Source organism: Meles meles, chromosome 1 (genome assembly GCF_922984935.1).
Source record: "Meles meles chromosome 1, mMelMel3.1 paternal haplotype, whole genome shotgun sequence".
Classification (NCBI taxonomy): domain Eukaryota; kingdom Metazoa; phylum Chordata; class Mammalia; order Carnivora; family Mustelidae; genus Meles; species Meles meles.
Genome location: NC_060066.1, coordinates 98,200,317 through 98,213,620, shown reverse-complemented (window position 1 = coordinate 98,213,620; position 13,304 = coordinate 98,200,317). Strand labels below are relative to the sequence as shown.

At 39.2% G+C, this 13,304-nt stretch overlaps 1 protein-coding gene across 1 annotated transcript in view; it reads right to left on the bottom strand.

Moving 5' to 3' along the window:
* TCEA1 (transcription elongation factor A1) overlaps positions 1–10,302 on the bottom strand; it is a 43,785-nt gene extending 33,483 nt beyond the window's left edge. Inside the window, exon 1 of the mRNA XM_046022134.1 lies at positions 9,940–10,302. Within this exon, the coding sequence (XP_045878090.1) occupies positions 9,940–10,002 (63 nt within the window). The 5' untranslated portion in view covers positions 10,003–10,302. The remainder of the gene's footprint in view (positions 1–9,939) is intronic.
* Positions 10,303–13,304: the final 3,002 nt, after the last annotated feature.

Here is a 13,304-nt window from a genome sequence, read left to right as displayed (position 1 = left end):
AATTTATCATGTTTCACACAATACAGTCACTTAGGGGTGCCTGGGTGGCTCAGTGGGTTAAAGCCTCTGCCTTCGGCTCAAGTCATGATCTCAGGATCCTGGGATCGAGCCGCGCATCGCATCGGGAGGGCTCCCTGCCCAGCAGGGAGCCTGCTTCCTCCTCTCTCTGCCTGCCTCTCTGCCTACTTGTGATCTCTGTCTGTCAAATAAATAAATAAAATCTTTAAAAAAAAAAAAAAAAAAAAATCTTTGAAAAATTAAAAAAAAAAACAATAGTCACTTAGTCATATTTTATTTAGTCAAATACATTAGTCTGTATTCACTAAGAAAAAATATTAAACTAAGAAAAAATATTAAACTATGGCATAGTATTATCACTGTTTTTTAGTTTTTTAACTCTTTTAGACTTGAAATTTTTATCATGTATCACCTGTTACATATATAAAAGAAAAATATAAGCAAAACAAATTGGCTAGGTTGTTTCTAAAACTATGTCACATTTAGAGTCCTTAGCGCTTCTGAATAACTTACTGACTCAGATTCAATAACATGTTTTTATCCCACCAGAGGTTGTGTCAAAAACACTAGTAATGCAGCATTTCATAAAAGAATCCATCAAAGAGCTAAATTAGCTCTTAGCTGGCTTTGTAGTGTGTAGAGCTAGTTGTTTTTCACCCCCACTGCTCTTCAACCATTTGGTTCCTTGAAGTTCAAAGAGCAAGCACTCCACTAATGTTTTTCCGAGTTTCTTCTAAGCCACTGACACACTGAAAATGCTGATGCTGGGTTTGATATTCTGCCTGTGAAACTACATTCCAAGAACCATCTGGTCGACAATATATGTGTAATTCATTCCACTTTCTCCAATGTTAAAATATGAAAACTAGGCACCCTATGAATCAGTGAAACACAGCATATCCCAGGAAAATAGAAAGCCCCAGAGAGGGGCGCCTGGGTCGCTCAGTGGGTTAATGCCTCTGCCTTCTGCTCAGGTCATGATTCCCAGGGTCCTGGGATCGAGCCCCGCATCGGGCTCTCTGCTCCGCGGGGAGCCTGTTTCCTCCTCTCTCTCTGCCTGCCTCTCTGCCTGGTTGTGATTTCTCTCTGTCAAATAAATAAAATATTTAAAAAAAAAAAAAAAAAAAAAAAGAAAGCCCCAGAGAATGTCCCTCATTATGCACCCCAAAGGAAGAAATAAGCATGGAAACTTATGGTACCAAATTTCTTAAATATAAAATTAAATAAAGGCTTCCGGTCATGTAATTTTTCCATTTTAAAGTTGAGACATCAGACTTGGCTGTGGAGAATAAAAATGTATTAATGTTTCTTCTAGTAATAAACATATATGTATCATTTTAATTTCACCCAGTACCTCATAAATAAAAACTTAAGTTCAACAGCAATTATGAAACAGGTTATTATGAAGGACTTTAATGATTTACCGCTTAAAGATTCTTTCTAATTTTAAAATTCTACAAATTCTATTCATTTAGAGGTAACCAAAAACAGTGAAAACATATAGTTGCTAGATAAGAAAATGAACATTGACTAAATTTACTAGTAATCAAGAATTTCTACAGGAATGACATCTCAGTGAGGAAATAGGGTCTTCAATCCCCCATCTGCAAATCCAAAAATCAAACCCTTTGAAAATCAAGATTTCATGGGGCACCTGGGTGGCTCAGTCAGTTAAGCATCTATCTTCAGCTCAGGTCACCATCTCAAAGTCCTGGGATCAAGCCCCACATCAGGGTCCTCCCTCTCCCACTCCTCCGGCCTGTGCTTGTCCGTGCCCTCTCTGTGTCAAATAATTAAATAAAATCTTTAAAAAGAAAATCAAGGTTTTCAATAAACTCATTTGCCAGCAATACCTAATCTCAACATATGTAAAGTCATTTATGTTCTATATATCCCACTTCATGTGCAAGTACATTTCACTAAAGAAATGTTAATGTCTGATTAATGGGAATGGCCCAGATCTGCTTAGGATATATATGTATCACATTATTTTTATAAAATCTGAAAATTGAGGAATTCTCAAATATATCAGACTCTAAAGGTTTTGATTAAGAGATTGTAGACTTGTATCTTACAACTACCATAGACATTTTTTTTCTACTCATGTCTCCATCGACTTTCTGATCCATTACCTAGGATTAATTAGAAAGGAAGATAAAGAATCACACTTCTAGGAGTCCTTAGACTTACATAATGCTATCATGTATAAAGTTGATTCTTCTAACATATCAGCAATGTGATATAAGGTTTAAGCTGTTTTCCAAGTAGAAGCAATAGATAGATTTGCATTAATTTCACCACACTCTCCTTTTTTACACAGATGTCTTTGGTGAGACTGGAGTCAGAGATAACAAGCTGTGGAAGAAGAAAAAGCTAACTAACATTCATAGGATGAAACTATGACCTTTCTCATAATTACACTATGCTCTAGCCAAATAAGATGAATATTTCAAATAAAGTTCTTCAAGAAATAAACAACTATGATGATCTGAAGGAGCAAAAAGGCAAAAGCAGATGATCATATATTAATTCACTGACAAAAGCTTCTTTAAATATTACTATGTGCCAAGCACTGTTAAATACTATATATATGTATTATTTCATGTTCACAATAAACCCTGTAGAAGCAGGTAATCATTTTACAGAAGGGGAACTGAAAACCCAGATAATTTAGGAAACTTACACAGTCATATGATCATTACTAACTAAAAAGGGTAAGACCTACTCAGTTCTGTCAAGTTACACTTAACGCTTCTCAACAAATACTTGTTAACTGTATACGAAACTCCGAGGATATGGTAATGAGCAAGACAGAAATCCTTTCTGACTACAGGGAATTTTAAAATAAACATAAATCTTTGAGCATCTACTTCAAACCCTAAATTATACAAAGAAGCAAACTCAGAAAAGGAAAGTAACCTGGCCAACTGATAGGTAATATAAAAGAACAAGAACTATAATCTCCTGACCCTCACACCACTGTTCTCTCCATTTCATAGGTCCACTGGGAGTAGTTCTAATCCGCCAGCTGGGGTGAATAGCACTGCCAAACAAGAAACTATGTTCTATCCTTCCCCAATCATCACCTGCCTCTAAAGGTCAAATCTATTAGATTGCAGCATCTCCTACAGATAATGATGCAAGAGAAAGAAAGATTCTACCTTATCTTCCAGAGTCAAATTTAGTTCACAAGACTGGCTGAATAATAAACAACAGCTATAACATGACTTTATTACACGGCTGGTACTATCATCAGAAACAAGTAGTTTTACAAAATATGGTATTCAAATTTGTACTGAGCATCCAGCATATACAAGCTCATATAGGGTAGAAACATCCTTCTCCTCAAGGAGACATAAGGAAGAGGAAGCAACACAGAATATACAATGAAGAACAAGATAGATATAGATATAGATATAGATACACACACACACACACACACACACACACACAACAGATCTAAATTCAAATCCACACACTGCCATTTCCTAATTATAAGATCCTGGGAATGTTGTTTACCCTTTTCAAGCTTCAGCTTCTTTGTATGTAGGAGAGCATAATACACTGACCTAAAACAGTTAAAATGGTCAAATGGAGTAACATAACACTATGAAGTACTGAAACAGAGTACCTGACACACAGGAGATAGTTGATAAGATGTACAAAGATTATCTACTTCCATCATAACAATATCCTCAAAGAGCCATAAGCCAGCATTTTAAGTAAGCATTATTTAAGCTCAATCAACTGAAACACCTCTTAGAATTATGAGATTCCAAGGTTTAAAAACTTAAGGGGGGGGGCGCCTGGGTGGCTCAGTGGGTTAAAGCCTCTGCCTTCAGCTCAGGTCATGATCCCAGTGTCCTGGGATCGAGCCCCGCATCAGGCTCTCTGCTCAGCGGGGAGCCTGCTTCCTCCTCTGTCTCTCTGCCTGCCTCTCTGCCTACTTGTGATCTCTCTCTGTCAAATAAATAAATAAAATCTTAAAAAAAAAAAAGACTTTAAAAAAAAACTTAAGGTGCTATTTAAAAAGGAAATACTGGGGCACAGGTCATGATCCCAAAGTCCCAAGATCAAGCCCCAGGATAGAATCTTAGATCAGGTTCCCCACTCAGCGGGAAGTCTGCTTCTCCCTCTGACCCTCCCCCTTTCTCATGCTCTCTCTCTCTCAAATAATTGAAATCTTTAAAAAAAAAAAAAAAAAGGAGGGGGTACCTGGGTGGTATTTGTGTTTGTATGAATGTATTTTTAAAATAAAAGCTCCAGAGATACCTGGGTGGCTCAGTCGGTTAAGCGTCGCCTTTGGCTCAGGTCATGATCCCAGAGCCAGGGGATCAAGCCCCATGTTGGACTCTCTGCTCAGCTGGGAGCCAGCTTCTCGCTCTCCCTCCTGCTTCCCCTGCTTGTGCCCACTCTCTCTCTCATGAAGAAAATCTTAAGGGCACCTGGGTGGCTCAGTGGGTTAAGGCCTCTGCCTTCCGCTCAGGTCATGATCTCAGGGTCGTGGGATTGAGCCCCACATCGGGCTCTCTGCTCAGTGGGGAGCCTGCTTTCCTCTCACTCTCTGCCTGCCTCTCTGCCTACTTGTGATCTCTGTCTGTCAAATAAATAAATAAACTCTTTTTAAAAAAAAAAGAAAATCTGGGGCACCTGGGTGGCTCAGTGGCTTAAGCCTCTGCCTTCGGCTCGGGTCATGGTCCCAGGGTCCTGGGATCGAGCCCCACATCGGGCTCTCTGCTCAGCGGGGAGCCTGCTTCCTCCTCTCTCTCTCTCTGCCTGCCTCTCCAACTACTTGAGATCTCTGTCTGTCAAATAAATAAAATAAAAAAAAAAAAGAAAATCTAAAAAAAGAAAAGGAAACACTGTAAATATTTTTATTATGGCTCAGTAACATCACTATAAACTAGTAATTATAATTTTACTATGTCATCTCAAATTTGTAGTTATTCTCAACCAAAAGGACAATGAAAGGAAAAATACATAAATTTGACTTCATAAAAAATGAAAGCTTTTGAACTTCAAAAGACACTATCAAAGAGAGTAAAAAGATAACCCACAGAATGGGAGACAATATATACAAATCCTGTCTCTGATAAGAGTCTAGTATTCAGAATATAAAGAATTCTTACAATTCAATAATACAAATACTCAGTTTAAAAATGGGCAAGGGATGGGCGCCTGGGGGGCTCAGTCATTAAGCGTCTGCCTTTGGCTCAGGTCATGATCCCGGGGTCCTGGGTTCAAGCCCCGCATTGGAGCGACCTGCTCCGTGGGAGGCCTGCTTCTCCTTCTCCCATTCCATCTGCTTGTGTTCCCTCTCTCACTGTGTTTCTTTCTGTCAAATAAATAAAATCTTAAAAAAAAATTTAAAAAAAAAAAAGGGCAAAGGAGGGGCGCCTGGGTGGCTCAGTGGGTTAAAGCCTCTGCCTTCTGCTCAGGTCATGGTCCCAGGGTCCTGGGATGGAGCCCCACATCAGGCTCTCTGCTGAGCGGGGAGCCTGCTTCCCCCTCTCTCTCTGCCTGCCTCTCTGCCTGCTTGTGATCTCTGCCTGCCAAATGAATAAATAAAATCTTTTAAAAATAAATAAAAATTTAAAAATGGGCAAAGGATCTAAACAAACATTTCTCCAACATTCAGAAATAGCCAGCAAAAAATGAAAAACATTCACCATCATCAGTCATCAGAGAAATGGAAATCAAAATCACAATGAGCTACCTCTTCACACCCACTGTGATGGCTATAATCATAAAAGACAAAATAACAAGTGTTGATGAAGATGTGGTAACCCTCATCCATTGCTGGTAAGAATGTAAAATCGTGCAGCAACTTTGGAAAACAGTTTGGCAATTCCTCAAAAAGTTAAACACAGTTATCATACAACCTAGCAATTCCACTCCTAGGTATATATCCAAGAGAAAAAAAAATGTCTACACAAACACCTGCACAAGAATATTCTAAGCAGCATTATTCATAATAATCAAAAAATGGAAACAGCCCAAAATGTCCATCAAATGACAAATAAACAAAATGCAAGATACCCTCACCAGTGCATTAGTGCTGTTCAGTAATACAAAGGAATGAAGAACTGATACCTGCTGTAACATAGATGAATCCTGAAAACACTAAGTGAAAGAGATCTGTTACAAAAGAAAACATATTGTATGATTCCATTTATATGAAATGTCTAAAATAGTAAATTCACAGAGACAGAAAACATTTTGGCTGGGGGGGGGCGGGGGGGGGGTAACGGGACAGATATATGGTGACTACTTAATGGGTACAGGTTTCTTTTCTGGAGTTATGAAAGTGTTCCTAAATTAGATAGTGTGGTGATAGCTATACAAATCTGTGAATATACTAACAACCACTATATTGTACACTTTAAAAGGGAGAACTGTATTGTGTATTTCAATAAGGCTATTTAAAAAACTGTGTAGTCATTCTAAATCTTAATATATACTAATTAATCTAACCCTGATATGAAAACCAAAGTTTTTTTCTTCAACCCAGGTATAAGAGTTAGAAATTCACACATTCCAAGTATCCCAGTTCCTAGTATTTCTAACATCTAAGTTCAATTTCTCTCCCAACAATTTAATTCTACTCAACCCTGAGCCTTCAATGAAGAAAAAACAAAGCTCAACACCACTGACAAAATCTATGAATCTGAAAATTCTAAGCTACCTTACTCCTCTAAAGTCATGTAATAAATCCTTTACAAAAACAATATACAAGGTTTTTTAGCCCTTACCATATCTTAAGGACTCAAGATTTTTAATTCACCTAATCTTTACTATATTATCTCTAGTTTACTACCCAAAAAACCAACCAACCAAACACACACACACACACACAAAAACAAACCAAAAAAAACAACCTAAAATGGTTTTAGAGATGTTAAGAAACTTGCCTAAGATCACACTGTTAAAAGTTCAGAAGAGCCAAGATTTGAATTCAAATTAGGAGTCAGACTTGCTTACTGACATTAAGTCAAAATGACATTAAAAAAAAAAAGTTAAAATTACCTAAAAAGCAGTTAATACTTGAAAATTTGGAACTAACTTATGTGGTTCATCAAGGCCTCAGAGTATACACTTATGAACTGCTAATACTGTTTAAGACCAAGTATACACATGGTGCAACATTCTGGATAGTTCTAGGGTCAGGATACTGACTGGATATTTAGGGCAAGCTGCTTCCCCAAGAACGGCAAATACCCTTACTTCCTGGTCTTATATTCACCTAACTGTACCCATACAAGGTTCAAAAAAAAGGGCCTTCTAAAGAGGCACTGCACCTGAAAAGAGTAGTACTTTGAGCAAAACAGATTTAGCTTCAGGTCTTCATCTGCCCCCTTTCTAGCTATTTGGCTTAGGACAATTCACTTAACTTTCCAAATAATTTCCTTATTTTTAGAATGGGGTATTACTTATTATGTAAAACTGTCCCAGGCATAAGTACTCAGCTGAATGCCTGGCTCAGAGTAATAGTTCAATGAATGGTAGCTGTTTTTATTATTACTTAAATGTGACACCTATGCTTTATTAAACAAAATATCTAATAACAGCACCTAAACTTGCCAATTCAAGAGGAAAACTACAATTTTTCAAGGAAAGTTTACTTTTTCATAGTATAAAAATATTTTTAAAAGCTCACAGAGAAAATCTGGGAAATACACACACACACGGAGGGAGAAACAAATCTACCATGATCCTACAACCCCCAGAACAACCTCTGTGAAATTACTGACCTCTTAAAAAGCTATTTGTGGGTTGATGTGCTTTGGAGGGCAAAGAGGGAGGAGGGTCATTCAGACCACTTCCCTTTCTCTTTATTTCATTTGCCAATTTGAATTTCTGTAAGATATACAGGAAAAGGGAGAAGAAAAAAACATAAAAGAGCCAGTCAATTTTATCTTTCTTTTTGAGGGACAAGTTTCCTAATTGGTCAAGTTTTGAACTATCAGAAAAATGAGATTTGAGGAGTATCTGTGGAGTTTATCCTCATTCTCCCCATACTCATCATTATTCCTTTATACCTTGAGAACCGCAAATAAATACAAACTGGTCTTCTCCATACTTATCCACTAGGGAATTACTCATTTTTAGGAAACACCTATTACAAGGAAAGGAACAAACAGCTAATGCATTATATGATTAATGGATACACATTATAGCCTGAGTTAGAGAAAAAAAATGACCCAACAAAAGCCCTTTTTCCCTCAGAGGTTCTACTGTGTGAATCTAGGGATGTCTCCAGGTAAAGAAAAAAAACTTCCCAGTTTAAACAAAATAACAGAAATGTTCAGCCTATCAAATAATCAGATCTCATCACTTGCACTGGGCTATATCAATGAGAAAAATAAATGGCAAAGGTAATGTCTGGAACAGAAAACAAACAGGAAATACTTTATAAAGGCCAAAATTGCAAATACAGATTAACAGAGTATGAAATTACATGCTAAGCAATGCACCTGTTAAAGAAAAGAGGAACAGACTATGTAAAAAATCTTAAAAGTTCACTGTTTTACACTACTTTCTGCTTTGGAATGCTGTCCAGTAGAAAACCTGGGTCTTGGCTTAATCCAAATTGCACAGTACTTAATTTAAGTGGGTGAACTACTTAATCTCTCTCAGTTTCTTTTTTTTTTTTTTTAATATTTTATTTGACAGAGAGAGAAATCACAACTAGGCAGAGAGGCAGGCAGAGAGACAGAGGAGGAAGCAGGCTCCCCGCAGAGCAGAGAGCCCGATATGGGGCTCGATCCCAGGACCCTGGGATCATGACCCGAGCTGAAGGCAGAGGCTTTAACCCACTGAGCCACCCAGGCGCCCCTCTCTCTCAGTTTCTTATTCTGCAAAATGGGTACACGATAATGGCTGTGTTGTGAGTCTCAAAAGAAATTTGCACATATGCTTTTTAATTTTAAAGCGCTGTACAAATCAGAGCATCCCTTTTCTCCTTCACATTAGTTTGATACTTAATTTACTTCATAGATAGGAGTAAGTTATTTCAGGTAGGCTGATACTGAAAACGTACTGAGCAGCATGGCACAAATTCAGATGAAAACAATCATGAAGCTGCAACGGAAAACAGTTGACTCTGAACCACACTGGTAGCACACACTGGTAGACAAAAATGCAGAACATAAACCACAAAGAGAACATGTTTATATAAACACTTTATCAATAACAAGATAATGCCACTGGTATTAACTATAAACCACTTGGAGTACACAGCAATGACATCTGGCCAAATGCATCTACCAGTACACCTTAGTGTGTGTTTTAATCTTAGCTCTTTACATACTAGCACCTGACAACATCTAGTTTTTAAAAACGTTTATTAGCGACTTGCCAAGCGCACTAGCATACTCTCTACCTTTTTAATTGCTAAACAAACCTGTAGCGGAGACGAGATACATAGAGTGTTTACCATTCTTCGAAAAAAATCCAAAAAATTTAACTTACCAGTTTGATGTCTAAAACATATCACAAACCTCTACGTGATGTTATTTCTAGTTGTTAGGCAGCGATCATGGAAAAGAACAAATTCTTTCAAACTGTGAAGGGCTTTCTACACTCTTCAATTCTTAAGCCAAATTGAAGAGGTAATTAGCGAGTCAATCAATTCCTCGAGTTTAAAGTAAGAGAATGCCCTCTTAGGTTTACTACGCTGTACTAACAACGAGACACTTGGAAGTACCAAGAACCGGTGGTAACGCCGGCCGCCGCAGGCCGCGCTACCTTCTCCCCGACGCCCTCCACAGGACGCGGGCACGGTCCACGCCGGCTTCCCGCGCGGAGAGGGCCCGCATGGGCGGGCCGGGAACTCCAGCGAGCCCAGCCCGAAACCTGACGCGTCCGGCGCCGGCCAGCCGCCCGGCCTCCCGGCCGGCCCGCGCCACCCGCTTCGCTCACCGCGTTCTTCTTCTGCACCATCTTGTCCATCTTCTTGGCAATGCGGACCACTTCGTCCTCCATGGTTCCCGCAAGTCTTCCCGCGCCCAGCCCGTTTGGTTCGGGAAGTGGGCGAAGTTGGAGCTGAGGGGACGGCAGGACGAGAGCCCAGGCGCTGGGCGAGCCCACCACAGCAGGCCTGGGCCTAAGCCCTTCCTCAGAAACCGAGCCCGCGGTAGCGGCGGCGGTGGCAGCAAAGCGACTCCGCCCCCGCAGACAGCGCCAATCGAGCTCCGCGCGACCGTGCAGGAGGTACTGACAATCGACAGCAGATCGCTGGGAAGCCGCGCGCCAAGGCACCCGCCAGACCCGCGTCGACCGAGGCGCTGTCAACGAGTTGATTCGCAAACCCAGTGGCTGGGCTTCCCGCCAGGCCTTTGTAAAAGTCTGTAGGAGGCGGGGCCGAGTTTTGCCGCGCGTGCGCCTCCGGCCCAGTCTCCGCCCAGGGTGAGCTTCAGAATCTCGGAGACACACCAATCTCTGAAGCGAGGCGGTTTTGGGGAGCGAAACCGTGACGGTCTTTAAAGGCAGTGAAGTCGGGGCGCTTGGGCGGTTTATGGGTTAAAGCTTCTGTCTTCGGCTTGGGTCAGGATCTCGGGGTCCTGGGATCGAGCCCCACATCGGCTCTCTGCTCCACGGGGAGCCTGTTTCCCCCTCTCTCTCTGCCTGCCTTTCTGCCTACTTGTGATCTCTGTCAAATAAATAAATTTTTTAAAAGGCTTTTAAAAAAGGCATGGGGCGCCTGGGTGGGCTCAGTGGTTTAAAGCCTCTGCCTTCGGCTCAGGTTATGATCCCAGCGTTCTGGAATCGAGCCCCCCTGTCCGGCTCTCTGGTGAGCAGGGAGCCTGCTTCCCCCTCTCTGCGCGCTTCTCTGCCTACGTGTGTTTTCCGTCTGTCAAATAAATAAATAAAATCTTAAAGGAAAAAAAAAAAAGGGCAGTCACATCCCGAGCCCTTTTTCTGTGGGAGGCGGCTACAGTGAAAATCAGCACTGCCTCAGTCTCCCTAAATCTTTATGATACGGATTTGATCGCTTTAAGCGTCCCTTTTTTTTTTTTTTTTTTTTTAAGCGTCCCCTTTTTAAAAGACAAATTGTTTGTAAGCTCCTCAAGAACGGAGACCCAATCTGGTTTGTTTCCTGACTCAGAAAGTCGAACACAGTAGTTTGTTGAGCATTTCTGTCTTGAATGGTTATTAAATTTTGTCAAACGTTGTTTTGTGTCAGTTGACATGATCACATCAGATGTTTCCTTCATTGTATTAACATTGCATGATTTATTTATAGTGAACCATTCTTGAACTCCTGACGTAAATCTCATTTGGTCATGGAGTGTATTCCTTTAATGCTTCCCCAGAAGCCCCTCAATAAAATGGATTGATAAAAAGTTAATTGTAATCCCGAGAGTAACCACTAAGAAAATAACTTAAAATGAGCAAAAAAGGAAGTGAGAATGGAGCAATTCAACTACAGTGAATTTTCATTTCAATTACTGTTTTTCCAGCTCCAGATATCTATTTTGTTAACTTATTATAATTTTTATCTCTTTATTGTTGATACTTTCTTCTGATATTGAGATATTCTGATTTTTGTAATTTTTTATTCAAATTATTGTTCAATCATTATTAAATTCAATTATTCATAAATTGAATAATTTAATCCTTTAAAGATAATTATTAGTTAAGGACATACTTCTGCCATTTTGTTACTTTTTTCCTATATCTTATGCCTTTTTTTCCTCAGTTTCTCCATTCCAGCCTTCTTCTGTGATTGATTTCTTCTAGTATACCATTTTTACTCCATTCTCCCTTTTCTAATCCAAAGAAGGGTGGAGGAGCTAAAAGGACAGTGAGATCCAATATCCTCGGCCTGGCCAGGATCTGCCCAACTTCATGATCTCTGAAAGTACAATTAACATTTTAAAATTATAGCATTCTCTTTTTAATAACCCCAACTCATCCTCAATAGTATACAAATGCTTTCCTACTATACAACTCTGTCCTTCCCCCTTTATGCAGTTCTCACAAATTAAATCTTTACAAAATGTATTCCTAGTAACATAGACTTATACTTAATATTTTATGCATGTCTTTTAAATGAGGTAGAAAAGAAAGAGAAGTCACAAGCCAAAATTACAATAATATGGGCATTTAGATTAACCTAAGTAAGTACCTTAACTGGTGTTCTTTATTTCTTCATATGGCTTCAGGTTACTGTCTAATGTCCTTTCATTTCAGCCTGAAGGACTTCCTTTATCAAGGAAGTATACTGGCATCGAACTGCCTTAGCTTTTGTTTATGTGAATGTTTTAGTTATTCCATTTTGAAGAATTGTTTTGCTAGATAGAATTGTTCATTGAGGGGCGCCTGGGTGGCTCAGTCATTAAGTGTCTACCTTCAGCTCAGGTCATGATCCCAGGGTCCTGGAATTGAGCCCCTTATCTGGCTCCCTGCTCAAGGGAAACCTGCTTTTCCCTCTCACACTCCCTTTGCTTGTGTTCCTTTTCTCTCTCTCTCTCTCTCTCTCTCAAATAAATAAATAAAATCTTTAAAAACAGAAAAAGAATTGTTCATTGAAATTTTTTCTTTCAATATTTTAAGTATAAAATCCTACTGCTTTCTGGCCTCCATAATTTGTGCTGAGAAATTGGCTGTTAATCTTATTGAGGAAATGTGGACATGATGAGTTGCTTCATTCTTTTTTTTTTTTTTTTTTTTTTGAGTTGCTTTATTCTTGATGCGTTCAAAATTCTGTCTTTTGACAGTTTGATTTCAGCTGGCTGAATGTGTATGTCTTTTGAGTTTATTCTACTTGGAGTTCATGAAGCTTCTTGGATGTACAAATTCTTAACTTCCATTAAATTTGGTGGGTGCCAGGGGTGGAGGAAGTTGCCATTCATTCCTTCATGGATTCCTTCTGGCTCTCTTTTCTTCTTCTAGGACTCCCATCATGTATATGTTGGTACACTTAATAGTTTTCCACAAATTACTTAGACTCTGTTTCTTTTTCCTTATTCTTTTTTTCTGCTTCTCAGACCAGCTAATTTCAATTGTCCTAAATTCAAGTCTACTGATTCTTCTAACTGCTCCAATTTAGTAGATTCCTTGTAGTGAAATTTCATTTCAATTATTGTTCTTTTGGTTTCAGAAATCTATTCGGTAACCTTTCATAACTTTTATCTCTTTATTTGTTGACACTCTCTACTCATATTGAGATATTGTTCTCCTGGTTTCTTTTTTAAATTTTTTAATTTAAATTCAATTTAATTAACATATAGTGTATTATTACTTTCAGAAGTAGAGTTCAGTGATTCATCAGTTGCATATAA